At 39.4% G+C, this 19,504-nt stretch overlaps 1 protein-coding gene across 2 annotated transcripts in view; it reads right to left on the bottom strand.

The window, feature by feature from the left end:
- The window catches only part of PIK3CG (phosphatidylinositol-4,5-bisphosphate 3-kinase catalytic subunit gamma), a 42,209-nt gene extending 23,992 nt beyond the window's left edge, over positions 1 to 18,217 (bottom strand). Inside the window, exons 1-7 of one of the 2 annotated variants that reach the window (XM_055590244.1) lie at positions 17,750 to 18,217; positions 14,049 to 16,055; positions 10,845 to 10,910; positions 10,507 to 10,732; positions 8,997 to 9,100; positions 6,440 to 6,586; positions 4,825 to 4,915 (exon numbers count right to left, since the gene is read on the bottom strand). In XM_055590244.1, coding sequence (XP_055446219.1) covers positions 4,825 to 4,915; positions 6,440 to 6,586; positions 8,997 to 9,100; positions 10,507 to 10,732; positions 10,845 to 10,910; positions 14,049 to 16,043 — 2,629 coding nt within the window. In that variant the 5' untranslated portion in view covers positions 16,044 to 16,055; positions 17,750 to 18,217. The remainder of the gene's footprint in view (positions 1 to 4,824; positions 4,916 to 6,439; positions 6,587 to 8,996; positions 9,101 to 10,506; positions 10,733 to 10,844; positions 10,911 to 14,048; positions 16,056 to 17,749) is intronic. The other variant, XM_055590243.1, reaches the window with a different exon arrangement.
- Between the last annotated feature and the right edge of the window lie 1,287 nt (positions 18,218 to 19,504).

Raw genomic sequence — 19,504 nt, 5'->3', positions numbered from 1 at the left:
AAGACATACTTAAAATGATGAAAGAAAATAATCTACAGCCCAGATTATTGTACCCAGCAAGGATCTCATTCAAGTATGAAGGAGAAATCAAAAGCTTTTCAGACAAGCAAAAGCTGAGAGAATTCTGCACCACCAAACCAGCTCTCCAACAAATACTAAAGGATATTCTCTAGACAGGAAACACAAAAATGGTGTATAAATTCGAACCCAAAACAATAAAGTAAATGGCAACGGGGTCATACTTATCAGTAATTACCTTAAACGTAAATGGGTTGAATGCCCCAACCAAAAGACAAAGACTGGCTGAATGGATACAAAAACAAGACCCCTGCATATGTTGTCTACAAGAGACCCACCTCAAAACAGGGGACACATACAGACTGAAAGTGAAGGGCTGGAAAAAGATTTTCCATGCAAATAGGGACCAAAAGAAAGCAGGAGTAGCAATACTCATATCAGATAAAATAGACTTTAAAACAAAGACTGTGAAAAGAGACAAAGATGGTCACTACATAATGATCAAAGGATCAATCCAAGAAGAAGATATAACAATTATAAATATATATGCACCCAACACAGGAGCACCGCAGTATGTAAGACAAATGCTAACAAGTATGAAAGAAGAAATTAACAATAACACAATAATAGTGGGAGACTTTAATACCCCACTCACACCTATGGATAGATCAACTAAACAGAAAATTAACAAGGAAACACAAACTTTAAACGATACAATAGACCAGTTAGACCTAATTGATATCTATAGGACATTTCATCCCAAAACAATGAATTTCACCTTCTTCTCAAGTGCACATGGAACCTTCTCCAGGATAGATCACATCCTGGGCCATAAAGCTAGCCTTGGTAAATTCAAAAAAATAGAAATCATTCCAAGCATCTTTTCTGACCACAATGCAGTAAGATTAGATCTCAATTACAGGAGAAAAACTATTAAAAAATCCAACATATGGAGGCTGAACAACACGCTGCTGAATAACCAACAAATCACAGAAGAAATCAAAAAAGAAATCAAAATTTGCATAGAAACGAATGAAAATGAAAACACAACAACCCAAAACCTGTGGGACACGGTAAAAGCAGTCCTAAGGGGAAAGTTCATAGCAATACAGGCACACCTCAAGAAACAAGAAAAAAGTCAAATAAATAACCTAACTCTACACCTAAAGCAACTAGAAAAGGAAGAAATGAAGAACCCCAGGGTTAGTAGAAGGAAAGAAATCTTAAAAATTAGAGCAGAAATAAATGCAAAAGAAACAAAAGAGACCATAGCAAAAATCAACAAAACCAAAAGCTGGTTCTATGAAAGGATAAATAAAATTGACAAACCATTAGCCAGACTCATCAAGAAACAAAGGGAGAAAAATCAAATCAATAAAATTAGAAATGAAAATGGAGAGATCACAACAGACAACACAGAAATACAAAGGATCATAAGAGACTACTATCAACAATTATACGCCAATAAAATGGACAACGTGGAAGAAATGGACAAATTCTTAGAAAAGTACAACTTTCCAAAACTCGATCAGGAAGAAATAGAAAATCTTAACAGACCCATCACAAGCACGGAAATTGAAACTGTAATCAAAAATCTTCCAGCAAACAAAAGCCCAGGTCCAGACGGCTTCACAGCTGAATTCTACCAAAAATTTAGAGAAGAGCTAACACCTATCCTGCTCAAACTCTTCCAGAAAATTGCAGAGGATGGTAAACTTCCAAACTCATTCTATGAGGCCACCATCACCCTAATACCAAAACCTGACAAAGATCCCACAAAAAAAGAAAACTACAGGCCAATATCACTGATGAACATAGATGCAAAAATCCTTAACAAAATTCTAGCAATCAGAATCCAACAACACATTAAAAAGATCATACACCATGACCAAGTGGGCTTTATCCCAGGGATGCAAGGATTCTTCAATATCCGCAAATCAATCAATGTAATACACCACATTAACAAATTGAAAAACAAAAACCATATGATTATCTCAATAGATGCAGAGAAAGCCTTTGACAAAATTCAACATCCATTTATGATCAAAACTCTCCAGAAAGCAGGAATAGAAGGAACCTACCTCAACATAATCAAAGCTATATATGACAAACCCACAGCAAACATTATCCTCAATGGTGAAAAATTGAAAGCATTTCCTCTAAAGTCAGGAACAAGACAAGGGTGCCCACTTTCACCATTACTATTCAACATAGTTTTGGAAGTTTTGGCCACAGCAATCAGAGCAGAAAAAGAAATAAAAGGAATCCAAATTGGAAAAGAAGAAGTAAAGCTCTCACTGTTTGCAGATGACATGATCCTCTACATAGAAAACCCTAAAGACTCCACCAGAAAATTACTAGAACTAATCAATGACTATAGTAAAGTTGCAGGATATAAAATCAACACACAGAAATCCCTTGCATTCCTATACACTAATAATGAGAAAACAGAAAGAGAAATTAAGGAAACAATTCCATTCACCATTGCAATGGAAAGAATAAAATACTTAGGAATATATCTACCTAAAGAATCTAAAGACCTATATATAGAAAACTATAAAACACTGGTGAAAGAAATCAAAGAGGACACTAACAGATGGAGAAATATACCATGTTCATGGATTGGAAGAATCAATGTAGTGAAAATGAGTATACTACCCAAAGCAATCTATAGATTCAATGCAATCCCTATCAAGCTACCAACAGCATTCTTCACAGAGCTAGAACAAATAATTTCACAATTTGTATGGAAAAACAAAAAACCTCGAATAGCCAAAGCGATCTTGAGAAAGAAGAATGGAACTGGAGGAATCAACCTACCTGACTTCAGGCTCTACTACAAAGCCACAGTTATCAAGACAGTATGGTACTGGCACAAAGACAGAAATATAGATCAATGGAACAAAATAGAAAGCCCAGAGATAAATCCACGCACATATGGACACCTTATCTTTGACAAAGGAGGCAAGAATATACAATGGATTAAAGACAATCTCTTTAACAAGTGGTGCTGGGAACTCTGGTCAACCACTTGTAAAAAAATGAAACTAGAACACTTTCTAACACCATACACAAAAATAAACTCAAAATGGATTAAAGATCTAAACATAAGACCAGAAACTATAAAATTCCTAGAGGAGAACATAGGCAAAACACTCTCTGACATACATCACAGCAGGATCCTCTATGACCCACCTCCCAGAATATTGGAAATAAAAGCAAAAATAAACAAATGGGACCTAATTAACCTTAAAAGCTTCTGCACATCAAAGGAAACTATTAGCAAGGTGAAAAGACAGCCTTCAGAATGGGAGAAGATAATAGCAAATGAAGCAACTGACAAACAACTAATCTCGAGAATATACAAGCAACTCCTACAGCTCAACTCCAGAAAAATAAATGACCCAATCAAAAAATGGGCCAAAGAACTAAATAGACATTTCTCCAAAGAAGACATAAAGATGGCTAACAAACACATGAAAAGATGCTCAACATCACTCATTATCAGAGAAATGCAAATCAAAACCACTATGAGGTACCATTTCACGCCAGTCAGAATGGCTGCGATCCAAAAGTCTACAAGCAATAAATGCTGGAGAGGGTGTGGAGAAAAGGGAACCCTCTTACACTGTTGGTGGGAATGCAAACTAGTGCAGCCACTATGGAGAACAGTGTGGAGATTCCTTAAAAAACTGGAAATAGACATGCCTTATGATCCAGCAATCCCACTGCTGGGCATACACACTGAGAAAACCAGAAGGGAAAGAGACACGAGTACCCCAATGTTCATCGCAGCACTGTTTATAATAGCCAGGACATGGAAGCAACCTAGATGTCCATCAGCAGATGAATGGATAAGAAAGCTGTGGTACATATACACAATGGAGTATTATTCAGCCATTAAAAAGAATACATTTGAATCAGTTCTAATGAGGTGGATGAAACTGGAGCCTATTATACAGAGTGAAGTAAGCCAGAAAGAAAAACACCAATACAGTATACTAACGCATATATATGGAATTTAGAAAGATGGTAACAATAACCCTGTGTACGAGACAGCAAAAGAGACACTGATGTATAGAACAGTCTTATGGACTCTGTGGGAGAGGGAGAGGGTGGGAAGATTTGGGAGAATGGCATTGAAACATGTAAATATCATGTATGAAATGAGTTGCCAGTCCAGGTTCGATGCACGATACTGGATGCTTGGGGCTGGTGCACTGGGACGACCCAGAGGGATGGTATGGGGAGGGAGGAGGGAGGAGGGTTCAGGATGGGGAACACATGTATACCTGTGGCGGATTCATTTTGATATTTGGCAAATCTAATACAGTTATGTAAAGTTTAAAAATAAAATAAAATTAAAAAAAAAAAATAATAAAAAAAAAAAAAAAAAAAAAAAAAATTGCACTTTCAAAAAGAAAAAAAAAAAAAAAAAAAAAAAAAAAAAAAAAAAAAAATCATTTCCATATGTAGTCACAAGGAATTCAATCATGCATTCATGTATTTTCAACACGTCCATACTAAACTGAGAGTCACATTCACTAGCCTTGGGATATCTTCTTCCTTTTACATGGATTATGATTGTAATTTTTCATTTATTAAAAGCCTACACTGAAGGGATGACGGTCTTTAAAAATTCTGGGGGGACCATGTGGTATGCAGAATCTTAGTTTCCCAACCAGAGATTGAACTCATGCCCCCGAAATGGGAGTCTTAACCACTGAACCACCAGGGATGTCCCCTGGGACGATGGCCTTTCAAATGAGCTGAGCAGTCTATTCATCTCCCGAGGTCCCCACATACCTATTTTGTCACCAGTTGAAATGCAACCATATGGCAGGAGGCACAGATCCAAAGATTCAGTCTCCCAAATGGACTCCATGATTCGTAGAATCTGGGCATCAAAACACAAAAACTTTTCTCTTACAAATATGTATTTCTCTTCTCCATTAAAAATGACAACAATCTTTTCTGGTAACACAAAATATTGAAGTGAATGTAAAATATATAAGTAATGAATGTACTTTTATTTGTCAACCTGGTACTCTAATGTTTCCCTTCCTTGGGAGCCTCAGTTTTGGCTCCAGAGTGGTACTTTGGAGAAGAGGAAAGTTGGATTTCTTTGGGGGTAGGTTTTAGCCATGATTCATCTATTATTCTTAGTTATGTATATTTTCCATAATAAATATAAGTCCCATTCTAGCATCTTTACACATTTTTATCCATAAGGCACTCTTGGGCTCCAACCAGGGCAACAGTGACAATGACAATGATGACACCTGACATTCACTGAGACTGTTTTATGTTGATCCTTTGCATTAACCCTCTAGTGTGGGTATGATTATTATTCCCATTCTTTTCCAGATTCGTTTCCATTATAGTTATTACAAGATACTGAGTAGAGTTCCCTGTACTATACAATATGTCCTTGTTTCTCTATTTTATATGTAGTAGTGTGTGTATCTGTTAATTCCAAACTCCTACCTTATCCCCCTCACCCTTTCCCCTTTGGTAACCATAGTTTTGCTTTCTATATCTGTGAGTCTGTTTTATAAATAAGTTCATTTGTACCATAGTTTTGATTCCATGGCTTGCCTATTTTAAATCAACTACATGACATATTAGAAATTATGTTACTTCTACAGTATTGAACAACTAGGGTACAGTAAATATTACTTTACAAATCTGCAAAGCTAAAATGTATGTTCAAAAATATGAAAATGATCAACATTGATACCTTCGTCATCCACCTTCTGTTTTAAAAATCTGTTCACTCTTGTTATGTAAACTGCATGAATTCTCCAATCATCTCCCTGTTCATCTTCTCCCTCCATCCTGTCAGATCATTCACTTGAATTTGTGTATGTGGATATATACCAAAGGTGATGTATGTAAGGAGAACATCTGTGAGTGTATGTTGTTCGTTGTTCAGTCGTGAAGTCGTGTCCAACTCTTTGTAACCCCATGGACTGCAGCTAGTCTTTCTGTTCTTTACTGTCTCCTGGAGTTTGCTCAAATTCATGTCCATTGAGTGTGTAATGAATGAATGTGAATGAATCAATGAATGTGAATAAAGTGGATGCTTGGGGGTCAATGTATTTCTATTCCACGTTACCACACTAGGAATGGGGTGTATAGAAAAGCAGTCAGGTGCGGGATGTGTTTCAGCTTATTTGGGAATGCTGCATATGCATCTCTTCAGGAGTGGACAGAACCATGAGGCTCACTAGATTCATATCTAATGGTCTGTGGCCATACTCCCCCCATGAAAACTCTATTATGGTATCTTTGATCACTGTTCATTATACAAAATAGGAGAATGGAACAGGGTCAGTAGAAGGTATTTTTTTTTTTTTTACAACTAGTACAGACTTCTTGTTTTGAACAACTGAAAAAAAAATCCTTAGCAGCAGTATACCTGTAGAATAAGCATGTCTTGGCGTAGATCATCACCGTGTTTAAAGATAATTCCAATTGTTTCATTTGATAGAGCTGTAGGGTCAGCACATTTAAACTCAAGCCACAGAGGTTTTTTCTTAGAGGCCATCACTTTACATTTTTCAATCTGTAAGAAAACAGCCACGTGTTTCCTACACACAATTGAAAACACATTGTGGAGACATACATCTTCTTGCAAAGCATCACTATAAACACCTAGGAAAAAGTTTTCAGTTGAAGGATTTTAGTGATTTGGGTAAAAATGTGCATGGCATTTTCACCAAATCCAAAAATGCTAGTGAAAGCAATTCACAATGCTTAAAACGCTTCTCAAAGTGTGTTCCCAGGAAACCCAAGCATCTGTGGAGTGCCTAAGAGGCATGGCATATCCTATCTTCTGATATTCCACTCTCATAGGACTCTTGTACTTTTATGTTCCCTCTAACACAGGGCAATTTGGCCGTTATTTGTTTATATATTTGGCCTCATTCTAAGAATTAATTTGAAAAAAGAGTTCTGTTGCTACCATAGTGTCTAAACATGGTTGTTGCAAAATTAGATGCAATCTAATTCTAGGCCAAATCTAATAAGATGAAATTTAACAGCAATAAATGAAACTCTTGCACTCAGATATTATACAATGCCTTTCTCCTCCAAAAAGCCTACATAACATCGAAATGAATTCAAGGTGGGAGCAAGGTGATTTAGCAGCCACTCTTTCCAAATAGAAAATCTTAGGAGTTTTAGCCAACAGTGAATTCATTATGGATCAAAAATGTGATCTTAAAAAAACCCAAATGATATGAAGCTGTATTACTATATCATTATTCCTACCAAGTTCTAGGGCTTCCCCAGTGGCTCAGCAGTAAAGAATTCACCTGCAATGCAGGAGATGCAGATTTGATCCCTGGGTGGGGAAGATCCCTTGGAGGAGGGCATGGCAACCCACTCCCCTATTCTTGCCAGGAAAAGCCCATGGACAGAGGAGCCTGGCAAAGAGTCAGATAGGACTGAAGTGACTGAGCATGCACCCATTTCTAACTTCAAAAAGACAGTAGGTAGTGTATGCTTTTGCTAAAGAGCCAGCTTACTGCTAATTGTTATAAAATTAAACATGGATTAAAGACTTAAATATGAGAATTAAAACTTTAGGGAAAAAACTTGGCATACTGAATTAGGAGGTGTTTCTCCACTTTGGCACCACTAAAATTTTGGACTGGATAATTTTTTATTTGTGGGGGGTGGGGGAGGCTGTCCTGTGTATTGTAGGATATTTAGCAGCATCTCTGGTCTCTGCCCACTGGATGCTGGTAGCATGGTCCCAGTTGGAACAATCAAAAATGTCTCCAGACATTACCAAACATCCTTTGGTGGAGGAGGTGGGGGTTCACCCCTGGTTGAAAATCACTGGATGAAGCAAATATTTCTTAGGACAAAAAATGTGTGAACCATAAAAGAAAAAATGATAAATTGAACTTAATCAGAATTAAAATCTTCTGCTCTTGGAAATACATTAATAAGAAAATGAAAAAGTAATCCATAGACTGGGAGAAAATATTTGTAAACTACATACCTGATAAAGGATTTATATCCAGAATATATAAATAACTTGTAAATAAGAATAAAACGGTAGCCCAAATTAAAAATGATTGGAAGATATGAAAAGAAGCTTTTCAAAAAAAATGAAGAATAAATACATGATAAGATGCTCAACATCATTAGGGAATGATGAAACTAAATAAAACTAAAAATAACAGTGAAGTACTACTTCATACCCATTTGAATGGCTAAAATTAAAAAGATTGATTATAACAAAAAGTACATATTGTATGATTCCACTTTGTGACATTCTAGAAGGGGCAAAATTTCATGATGGAAAACAGATCTGTTATCCAGGATGGAGTACGGAAGGAGGACAGGACTAATCACAGAGGGATACAAAAGAATTTTTTCTACAAATTTCTATTAAAATATTCTCTGTCTTGATTTTGTGATGGTTCAGTTCGGTTCAGTCGCTCAGTCATGTCTGACTCTTTGTGACCCCATGGACTGCAGCATTCCAGGCTTCACTGTCCTTCACCAATATCCAGAGCTTGCTCAAACTCATGTCCATTGAGTTGGTGATACCATCCAACCATCTTGTTCCTCTGTCATCCCCTTCTCCTCCTGCCTTCAATATTTCTCAACATGAGGGTCTTTTCTAACCAGTCAGCTCTTCACATCAGGTGGCCAAAATAATTGGAAGTGGTGGTGATGGTTATGTGGTTGTGTACATTTGGCAAAGCTCACTGAACTGTAAACTTGCAATGGATACATTTTATTGTATACAAATGGTTCCTCAAGAAAGCTGACTTAAAATGGATGGGAGATTGCCCAGTGCTGAGGTTCCTAGTATCTAGCTGTTGAGGAACGGCTTGACAGAAGCCCATCCAGGGACTTTCCAGCTTCCCTGTCTCTCTGTAAATGTCAGCTTTTATCCACTAAGGCCTGATGAAGCAGGCAGAGACATTGTCAAGACATATCAAGATGATACCTACCACCAGTGCGCCTGCCTTCAGTCCAGGGTCATATGGAACTCTAAAGCTTTGGGGGAGATTCAAATTCTGCAGGATTTCAAGCTTTTGCTTTAGTTGGAAAATAACTGTAATTGTCAAAAGCACACAAGAGTTATATGAGTGCAAGAAATTACCAATATCACCTACAACATTTCCTGAAGTCACACATATTCACAACATTCTATACATTTGGTAAGGTGAAGAATAGGAGAAAAGGGAGTAGGTTTCTGTCCTTGAGGAACTAACCTTTCAGGGTGACAGGCTTACTGAGAGCAAAAAACTATGCACACACGTTGCAACAGGGGACAGAAACTGTCCAACAGTTGGACAGAAATGGCATACCCAGACAGGTACAGAAGGAGGCTTTATGAATAATGCTAGGGAATTACTATAGTTTTCTTTCCAACATATGAAACTTTAAACTGCCATCTGATTTAGGAAACATATCTGAAGACCATATTAAATGGAATTTGGTTAGGGTTTGGTAAATTCTTTTCAAAAGAGGAAGTTAGGTTGTATGGAAATAATATGACAACCTCAAAATTCTAAAGGCAAATATATAAATGGAAAATTACTGCCTGGGTAACAGACTGGAGGTTAGTATAAATTTTCCCCTTTCTTTCTTACAACAACAAAAAAGTGAAGATTATTATCACCATTATTTTTAGGAGAGAGCATTATTGGTATATTGGAAAAGAATCAAAGGGAAAAATGGAAAATCAAAATATTCAAAAGCTTAAAATTGGTTGAGTATGTTAGTGAGGGTCCATTACGAGCTATAATGCTGAATCTAGGTATACAAGCATGATAAGAGATAATTCCTAGCTCAAGGTTCATACAGCTCAATAGACCAGAAAAATGTGTTAATAGCTTTAATTTAATGTAATATCAACCAAAACCAATGGGAATATAGATGAAGAGTGATTCATTTAGAATTTCTTAGAGATAAGACAACCCTGGAACATAAAGGGGGTGATATATATTTTTTATAAGAAGCACATATATAAATAAATATATATACATCTTACAACCTATGATGTATACATATACATATATATTAAAAAATTGAAAAAATTCTCAATAATTCATTACTTTGAAAGAGTGAAGATTTGAAAATTATATGCATGTTTTGAAAGATGGGGCAGAAAGGGTAAATATTTGGAAATAACTAATCTTTGTGTGTGCGTACGTGCACAGTTGCTCTTTAAAAATACATCTTACATCTGCATAATGCAGTTTTAATTTTTCAAAGAGTTTAACATCTATTATCATACATTCATCATTAGAATATAAATGTAATTTCAAAACTTATTAACTTGTAAAGGGAGAACTTGATATTTGCTTACTGAAGAAAGACAGAAAACTTAAAAATGTATTCTTGGCTACCCTGAGGAAGGTGTGACTTGCCTTCCAGAAGAAGAAGGATCCCAGGGATGATATTTGGAGACAAATGCATTTGGAAAGAGCACCAAGAAAATCGAGCCACCCGTACCTTGGGAGCTGACGTCATACTTTTCGGCAGAGAGTGATTTAATATCAATGGTGACTTTTTGTAACATGTCGATTACTTGGACTTGTTGAGTGAAGTCCCGTAGCATGGCCGTGCCACAGCCCCTCAGGTAGGCCTCCAGGATCACTGCAAACCTCTGCTGATAGTGTCTCGACTGGGCAATCTCACTTCTCAAGAACCAAAACAAGAAGTGACCAATTCTTTTGTTCTGAGGGTGGAAACAAGAAGGTTAAAATTATTATGACTAATGCTCCAGATCTATCAGTCAATTCTCGACAACCTTTTAAATGTCATGCTCTTATCAAAATGGAGGTACTTACTCTTAAACCACGCTTCAGCAGAAATCTGGCAAGGGCACTGTCATGGTATGGTTCAAATTTCACAGCCTAAGGAAAGAACACATTGGCATTTGTAGGACTGCATTCTCCATTGGTTAATCAGGAAACAGGAAATGGAGAAAAATTGGTCTCTGCCTTAGTGGGTTTGTGTGGATAGGAGGATGAGAATCTGACCAATCATTTAAGTTCAGCCTTTTCTCTTCAAGGACACTTTGGGCCAGAGTGAACCACTTGCTTAAGGACCAGGATTAGAAGCCAGAACTCTTGACTCACAATAATGTGCTTTCGATAACTTTAAAAATGAAGAGGTGAGGGCTTTTGTTCCCATGAAGGGCTTACCTGATTTTTATTGGAAGGATAGAAAAGAGAAAGATGGAGACAAATCTATAAAAGTGGAAGGAACAAAGGTTGTTGGGAAGAAAATAGACAGTGGGGATATTGTATACTTGGGGAGAAAAATATCTGTTAGATATAAAGATCCTAAAAATTGTGTAGCTCCTCTTCTGCTCAAGATATGTGCTTGGCATCTCACTAGCAAGTCAGTGAACTGCCTCTCAGGTTCTTACTGCAACAGACTAATCATCACTCCCTTCTCTGATTCAGAGTATACAGGGGTTTTTTTGCCTGAAAATCTCTTCTTTTATCTGCTTCCTCAGGTTTAGCAGTGTTTAGTAGTTTTCGCATCACTTGGCTAATATGGAGATATTTACATAGGTGGCAGCCCTATGGCTGAAAAAAGAAAAGAACAAATTAAAAGTAAAAAAAAAAAAAAAAATAGGGTCCAGGTAGGTGGCTGCCCCAGACTCTGCCACACACCACCCCCAACCTCAACTGCTTCCCCAGGGCAGCCTGGGCAATTTAAAAATAAAATGTAGGGGCTTCCCTGATGGTCTAATGGTTAAGACTCCGTGCTTCCAATTCAGAGGTCCGAGTTCATCCTTAATGGGGTAACTAAGATCCCACATGCTACTCAGCCAAAAAAAAAAAAACCCTGAAAAATAATTAAATTCTAATGGGTGCATGGATATTTATTACATCATTTTCTGTACGTATGCAATAGATCATAATTTTAAATTCAGTAAGATTAACAAATACTGTTTGATTATTAGAGGTGCATATATAAAGTTACAGGATAGATGGGATTTATAAGCATAAAGAGAAGTTTAAAATTAAATATCTCAGGAGTATTTCCTTTATAAATAGACATGGTCTATCCTTTTCCCTAAGAAACAGGAGAAATTTCCATTCACTTTATGTTTTAGGGCCTAGGAAATTTTGGGTATGATTTCTAATCCTTACTTTGGTTTTCCAGTTTGGAAATGATCAATACTGACTTGATAATATTTCAATTATCCCCATGCTTTCAAAGATGACGTATGCTCAAATTGCTGCCACTGTAACTGTAGTTAAGATCTTAATTCTGAGAATGTGGTTATTTAGCCACCAGTAGTCACTTCAGAAATGTTACCAAGTTTTTAACCCAAATGTGAGTCTTTTTGACCTTCTTCATGTTTCACTTCTGTAAAGATGATGCAGGTCTCAACCAGGAGACCATTTTAATCAGGAATGAATTAGTCATTTGGCCATATCTGCAAATGACTACTCTTCTTCAAATTTAGGACCACAAACTCAATGTTAATATCACTGACCTCTTTTATTTACACGTTTCTAAGAAGAATACTATTCATTTTCTAAGGCTGCAAAGTTCACTTGTGAAAATGACAATGTAAAATAATTCATGATGGCCTTGGGATTTGAAACAGATCCCTTGCAAATTTGCCTCATGTTCTTTTTGTTATGGACAGCTATAAAACTGAGGATACTTTCATTTTTATTAAATTTTCATTAGTGTTTAGGCTAGCTTCTGAACTCATGGGCAGAGAAAAACTTTGGTTATATTTGATTAGATAAAGATAAAGGCCAGCTATGTTTCAAGTATCTGAGTAATGGGAAGGTGAAGATTCAAAGTTTAGACTATCCAAAATTTGCATCAGAAAACTCCAGAAACTGCCTATAAATATAGATAATGATTAGACAGTTTGGTGTCCAACAGTTAGCCTGAAAAACATCACCTACTCAGAATTGTCCTTAGCTTCTTCAATGTAAATTAAGTGTCCTCAGGACCCCTGACTATTTTCTCATAACATTCTATAGCTTTTCCTCAAAGCGTTTGTCACAATATGTTATTCAGTATCTGCCTGTATGTATACTTATTTGATATCTTTCTCCATGAACTACAGGCTACTCTAGGGCAAAGTCCAGCTGTGTTTTGATCACTTCTCTATATCCAGCAACCAGAAAAGGGGAAACACTCAGTCTGAGTTGTTGAATTAATGAATGAACACATCTGTTCTGTAAAATAGAATTCTCTTCCAATTCCTGTCTTCCCTCCTCCTTGTCAAGCAGCACAATATACTATGAGAATGACTATAGTGAGCAAGAGAACCAGTCCTCCTTTATCTAACTTCCTAAGGAAACCTTTAACAAATGATTTAGTCTCTCTGGACCCAGGGAAAGGCATATGAAGAAGAGTGGAAACAGAGTACCAGACCTGTCTAAAGAGAGGGGCTTTCAAGGTCCCATCCAGAATTGAGATGTTACTCTATGAATTGTGACAAACATGATCAGAGAGTATGACCTTTTCTCTCTAGGACATACTATTGTGCATACATGCAGATATTGGGAGGCAATAAAAAGAGCAGACCTGTCATCGGATCTCTGGGTTTGAGTTTGTCTTTCAAAATATGTGACCTCGGGCACATTACTTAACCTCTCAGTGCCTCAGTTTCCTTATATATATAAAATGCAAATGTTAACTGGACTGCTATCAACATTGTTGGGAGAGTTAAATGTGATAATACATGAAAAATACGTAGATCACTTGGAGCCTTGGCATAAGGGAGCATTCAATAAGTCAAGTCTATCATTAACAGAGTAAACTCTCATTCCCACTGGGCCAGTTCTCCTAAAATAGTGGAATTATTCACGTCATCAAAATGCTGGTCGGAAAGCCCTCAAAGACAGAAAAAAAGTAAAAGGGAATGTTTACTACTCTTTGAGTAGTAAAAAGTAGACCTACTTTGACTGATCATTGACTCTCTTTGGACAATGTGCACTGGAAGATGGCTTAATATGGCGCCTGTCTGTACATGCAGATAAATTCCTTGAGATGAGTGCCTCCCCTACCTGGACCAGTTGAAGCAGGTAATGCAGAACGTCATCATCTTCCAAGCTCTCCAGTTTCTGAACTGCAATGGCTCTTACGTTTTCATCCGAAAAGTTGCAGTCTAGGAGTTGCATTGTTAATCCAACATCCAAAGCACTTTGATCCCAGACCTCCCTTCTGGCTAACAATTGGTATGTTTTGGCCACAATTTCTTGCTGTCCCCATTTCACTGAGCTAAAGAGCTTAGGGTATGCTTTGGGATCCTTAAGGCTTTCATATCTGAAATGCCAAAGCAATTCTTTGTCTTCCGCAGTGAGAGGGTTAAGTGGATCAGTAGCTATGATTGCCTCCAGTTGCTTCCGAAGTTGGTTGGGCATTTCTGCTCGTACGCGGTCCCCTTCCGGGTCAGGGGTGGGCTGATGCTTAGGCAAGGCTATGGGGTGACAGTAATTGTCCAGGAGAATGGAGATGGACATTGAGTTTTCCTTGTCGGGGTTGGTGGCAGATGTGAGCTTGTCTGCATTGAAGCTCCCTTGGTCTTCCCCCTTCCCAGATAACTGCCACATGTGGAGCACATACTCGCCGTGGCGCAGGAGGAATCGGTGGTCGATGAGCAGCAAGTTCACGTAGTAGAGTAGCTGAGCTTTGCCTCTGGACTCGGGGCTGGGGGTCTCTGCAGAGGCCTTACCAGACAGAGCTGGTGCTTTGCCACAGTAGATCTGGAGGTTGAGCAGAGCCCCTTTGGGTAAGTCTTTGATCTTGATACTGAACTCAAGCCACACATTCCAGAGCACCTCCTCTGTGAAGGGTTTGGGGCTGGTTCTTCTTTGGCAAAGGACTTGCTGCCCATACTGGATGTTTGCCTCCACAAAAACCGTGAGATCTGCATTCCGGGGCAGGACGGGGATATCGATGCCCCTGATCTTGACCCTGAACTTGCGGTCACAGTCCCACAGGGACACAGTGAACACGCTCTCATGGTCCTTCCCGTGGATGGTTAGCTGCTCGTGGTAGCCAGTGACTCCTGTGCAGTCATCCACCAGTGGCCACTCTTCCTTCCTCACCTCATCCAGGGCTGGGTCCGGCGGAGTGTCAAGCACCAGGTGAATCTCTTCACCATTCTTAAGGCACTGCCGCACCCACTGAAAGTTTTTGATGGGAGTCTCGCCCACCAGGTACTCATCGCGGCCGCAGACACGCAGCACGAAGTCCTGTTCATTCTGGCTCTCGGGGATATCCATCAGGGACTTCTTCTTGGCCATTTTGGTAAAGAAGCTCTGGAGGATGGTGCCAGGGGTATCATCAGCCGAGACCTTGATGGTCTGGCTGGTGGTGCTGCGGTGAATAATGATGAAGATGCAGTTGTTGGTGATCTTCTTCAGCAGGTACTCAGGGAGGGGCTTAGACGTCACCCAGGGGTGCATGGCGTAGAGCTTGGGGTCGCGGCCAGCCACCTCGGCCATACGCGGAGTGACCAGGCGGCGGCGTGTGAACTCCAACTCGTCGTCGAGCACATTGCTGATATCTGTGACATCGTAGCCGATGAGGGCAGTGAGCTGGCGCTGGAAGGCCAGCGTCTCCTCTGAGGGCGAGTGCCGCTGCACCAGGTGGATCTGCCCGGGGCTCCGGTGCAGCACCTTCCAGTAGTGCAGGCAGTCCAAGGTCTGCACCACCTGGTACTTGTCATAGATCTCATACCACTGCCCCTTCTTCTGGTAGAGCAGGAGGAAGTGGTCGGGGCCCAGCCGGTGGTAGAAGTCGGCGGCCACGCTGGTCTCCAGCACGCGCAGCCACACTTGGGCCTTCATCTGCTCCACGTTGCCGTGGCCGGCCACATGCAGCAGCGCCGTTTCAGGGGTCTTGGTGTTGCGTTGGCTGGTGGGCAGCACGAACTCAATGGGGATGAGCTCCATGGAGGACAGGCTGGCCGCCGTGCTGCGTGGCTTCATCCTCCTGCGCCTGCGGCAGTTGTCCTCTCTCAGCACCACAGGCTGTTCATGGTTCTCCAGCTCCATGCCCTAGGTGACCTGGGAGCAGAGAGAAGAACAGAGGGCTCTTCAGAGGGAAGGTGCTTGCCTTTTATGGTGGCCCGTGAGCTGGCAAGGAGAAGGTGTAGACGAATGACAGGGATGTGTGCAGGAGGACACAGGAGGTTTGGAATAGGGGCCCAGGAATCCTGGCCCCACCACTTAGAAACTGGGGAAGGAGCTGCTTAAATAGTCTCTGAGCCTGTTTCCTATCCATCAAATGGTGTTAGCAATACTTCAGAGGGTAGACAGGAGCATTAAATAAGGTTGAATGTGGGCCATGGGTAGATGGGGACTCATTGATTATTCTCTCTACTTCTGTTATGTTTGAAATTTTAATTTAAAAAAAGAGAGAGGTCAAGCACTGATCTAGCATGCTGTCTGATGAACTAATGGCTCTAACTGGTAATTGTTTTAAGCATATTGAAATGCATGGATGAGTCAAATAATCCAGTTAGAGCATCAAGTCCTGGTTTACAAGGTGCCATGTAAGATGCTGAAACAACTCCCTTTGAAAGCAGGCCTTTGGCTTATTCCTCTTTGTTCAGTCTCACATGTCTCCTGGGGGACTCAGACACCTTATCCAAGTTGCCTCATGATCCCTTTTCAAACTATCTGAATCAGGTATCTGCACCCTCGTCAACTTCCTGTCTATTTTTTTTCTCTTCATTTTTTTCTTTCTAGTGAGGAGAGGTAGTCATTTCATTGATAAAACTCAAAAAGATCAGAATTGGTGAAGTTCCTCTCAAGAACATTTGCAGATATTTATTACTGTGAATCATGAAATATGTAAGCATCTTGGCTGTCATTGCTCAAGTCCCCAGGACTGTACTCTCCAAATATGAACTTTCAGGTAGTGTTACCTTTGTACCAATTCATCTCATCTACCTCTGGAGAGCCTACAGGTTGGAAGGAAGGACCTGCTTTGGGACCCCTATTGACTATTAACCTCCTTTTGCTCTAATATTTTCATCTCTATAACTAGACTTCACCAATATATTCTCAATAATTTATCCACTATTTCCACAAATAGTTAATAAGGACCTACTTTCACAAAGCATTTAAGTATAAATGTTACTTATTGTAGTGTGAAACTCTTCAAATAATGATTGAAATGCTTATCATATTAAAATTGAAATATGAATAAGGTATTTTGATTTTACTATTTAGTAGTTCTTATTCTAAATAAGAATCAATTAGTGAAACAAAAATTCCTGTTTAAGAAAATATTATTCTTCAAGGACTAATGTTAGTGTAATATATAAGTAATTATTTATTTACTTAAGAAACAGTGGAGCATTTGATATATACCAAAAAGAAGAGTTTGATTAAAAGGTAAGAAAGGCAAGTTTCATTAGATCCAAACTTCTGTTCAAATCTTGACTTAAATTTATTTTTAAAGTCAACAGTCCCTCTGTCAACATATTATGAAGTTACACTTACTAAATACATGAAACCAACTGTCCCAAAGAACTGTCTCTTGCAGCTTAAGCCCTTCACTATTTGGTCTTTTGCTACTTTACAGAATGACAAAGAAGAGAACTGTAAGTTGCGAATACTGGCACTAACTTGAAACAAAATAGGTCCAAATTTAGGCAACATGCAAATACACAGCAATTTCTTCTCCCTTCATGACATCAAACAGACTTACAAGATAAGAGATGCAGAAGAAAACTGGCTGACTAAATACTCACTGCTTTTCATGGTTGAGGCTGTGAAGCTTTCTCCTTTTACGAGAGAGAGACGTTAAAAACACTGTTTAGCAAATCGCGAATCATGCATTTGTAAGAACTTGAAGGCTGGCTGGCCCTCCCTCTTCCTCCCAAACAAAAACAAAAAAGGACTGATGCACCTGCAAAGCTATTGCCGGAACCTTGTGGATATCCACACACACGGGTTGGACTAACGGGTTGGACTAGATGATGAAACAGTCAGCGGCAGCATCGTCAGAAGAACGACAGCAGTTCCAGATAAAAATATTCTGGCTGAGAAGGAAGTGTCACTATTCCGAGTCAGACCCAACAAAGGGCAAAAAATAGAAGGAAGCAATACCTGATAAAGCAGCAGAGGCGACGATGTTGAAGGATCATTTGTTTAATTTCTAAAAACAAAACAAATTCAAACGTACCCAGTGTGCTTCTAAACTCTTCCGCTTTTCTGGGTCTCCCTTCACATCCAGATGCAGAGGAAGTGTTGCAGTTACCAGGAAGGAAGTTTTAACCAAGTTGATTATACGTGTGATTGCTCATTTTAAAAGTGTAAGAAATGCATTTCCTGTTAAAGCACACAGAACTAAGCATGAAAGTATATGTATTTTTTACTCTACGAACTGTTTTTTTTTTTAGTTTCAAGAGTGCAAACCAATTATTATAGATTAAAACCAAATATGCATTCATGAGACACACACACGTGAACTATTTTTCTGGTTAGTTCTCAGTGGAGAGAAAGGCCTCCTAGCTACAGTATTAGAGAGCCAGCCTGGTGGGAAGATTTTAAAGAGCCAAAGGAAACCCATTAGTCCTGCAAAGCCCATTCAATGAATTTTCCCCCATGGACCCCCTGTTCATACCCTGTATGACCCCTTGTTCATACCCTGTAACTGAGGGATGAAGGAAGAGAAATCTAGTGATCCAGGGGACTGGTTATCAAGCTGAACATTTTCAAAGACAAGGTCTGGAAGTTCATTTCCTTAGGTTCGTGAGACAGTTTTCTATTTTTCAAAACATTTATGCTCCAAAATATCACTGGCTCAGACTGAAAGTACAGTGTGTATGTGTGCATGTATATGTGTGTGTGTGCATGTGTGTGTGTGTGTGTGTTGGGGGTGGAGACTTCTTGAGAGCAGTGATTGACTGCAGACAAAATAGATTTCTTGGTGTCAGTGGATTGGGAGCTGAGTGCTGCCCCACCAGTGAGAGGGTCTCTGGGAGGTGGCTCCTGATTCCCAGGGGAGTGAAGAATCCCTAGAAAAGCCATGCTCAGTCACTTTTATAGCAGCTCTGTATATTCCAGTAACCTTGTTTTCTTCTAGATCCTGGAAGAGTGGCCCTTCTCCTCCATTCTAGGGTTTCCTGTACCTGAGTTCATCCTTCAACCTAGGCTCTCATGGACTCCACTGAGGTCCAGGGACAACAGGTAAACAAAGCCTTGGCCTCACAGGTTCCTTGGAGATGGATAATTAAGTTTCTCTCAATTACTCTGAGAGATAAATGATTGTCCAATCTGTCTCCTTTCACCAGAGGCCTCCTAGATCTTACCTTTCTATAAACAGTGCTGTAAGAGTTGACATCAACAGGTAAGCCATTAACTCAAGGTCTGCCTCTGAAATATTTCAGAGGGATCTTATCGGCTTTCCAAAGTGTATTCCTATAAAGGAATACTCCTTAGGAGCCTGGTGGCTTTTGAAGCTTCTAAGTTAGCCTTCTTGGTTGGTTTGAGGGAGGCACCAA

Source organism: Bubalus kerabau, chromosome 8 (assembly GCF_029407905.1).
Source record: "Bubalus kerabau isolate K-KA32 ecotype Philippines breed swamp buffalo chromosome 8, PCC_UOA_SB_1v2, whole genome shotgun sequence".
In the NCBI taxonomy this organism is placed as follows: domain Eukaryota; kingdom Metazoa; phylum Chordata; class Mammalia; order Artiodactyla; family Bovidae; genus Bubalus; species Bubalus kerabau.
Note: the sequence above shows the minus strand (reverse complement) of the source record. Positions and strands in the feature narration are given on the sequence as shown.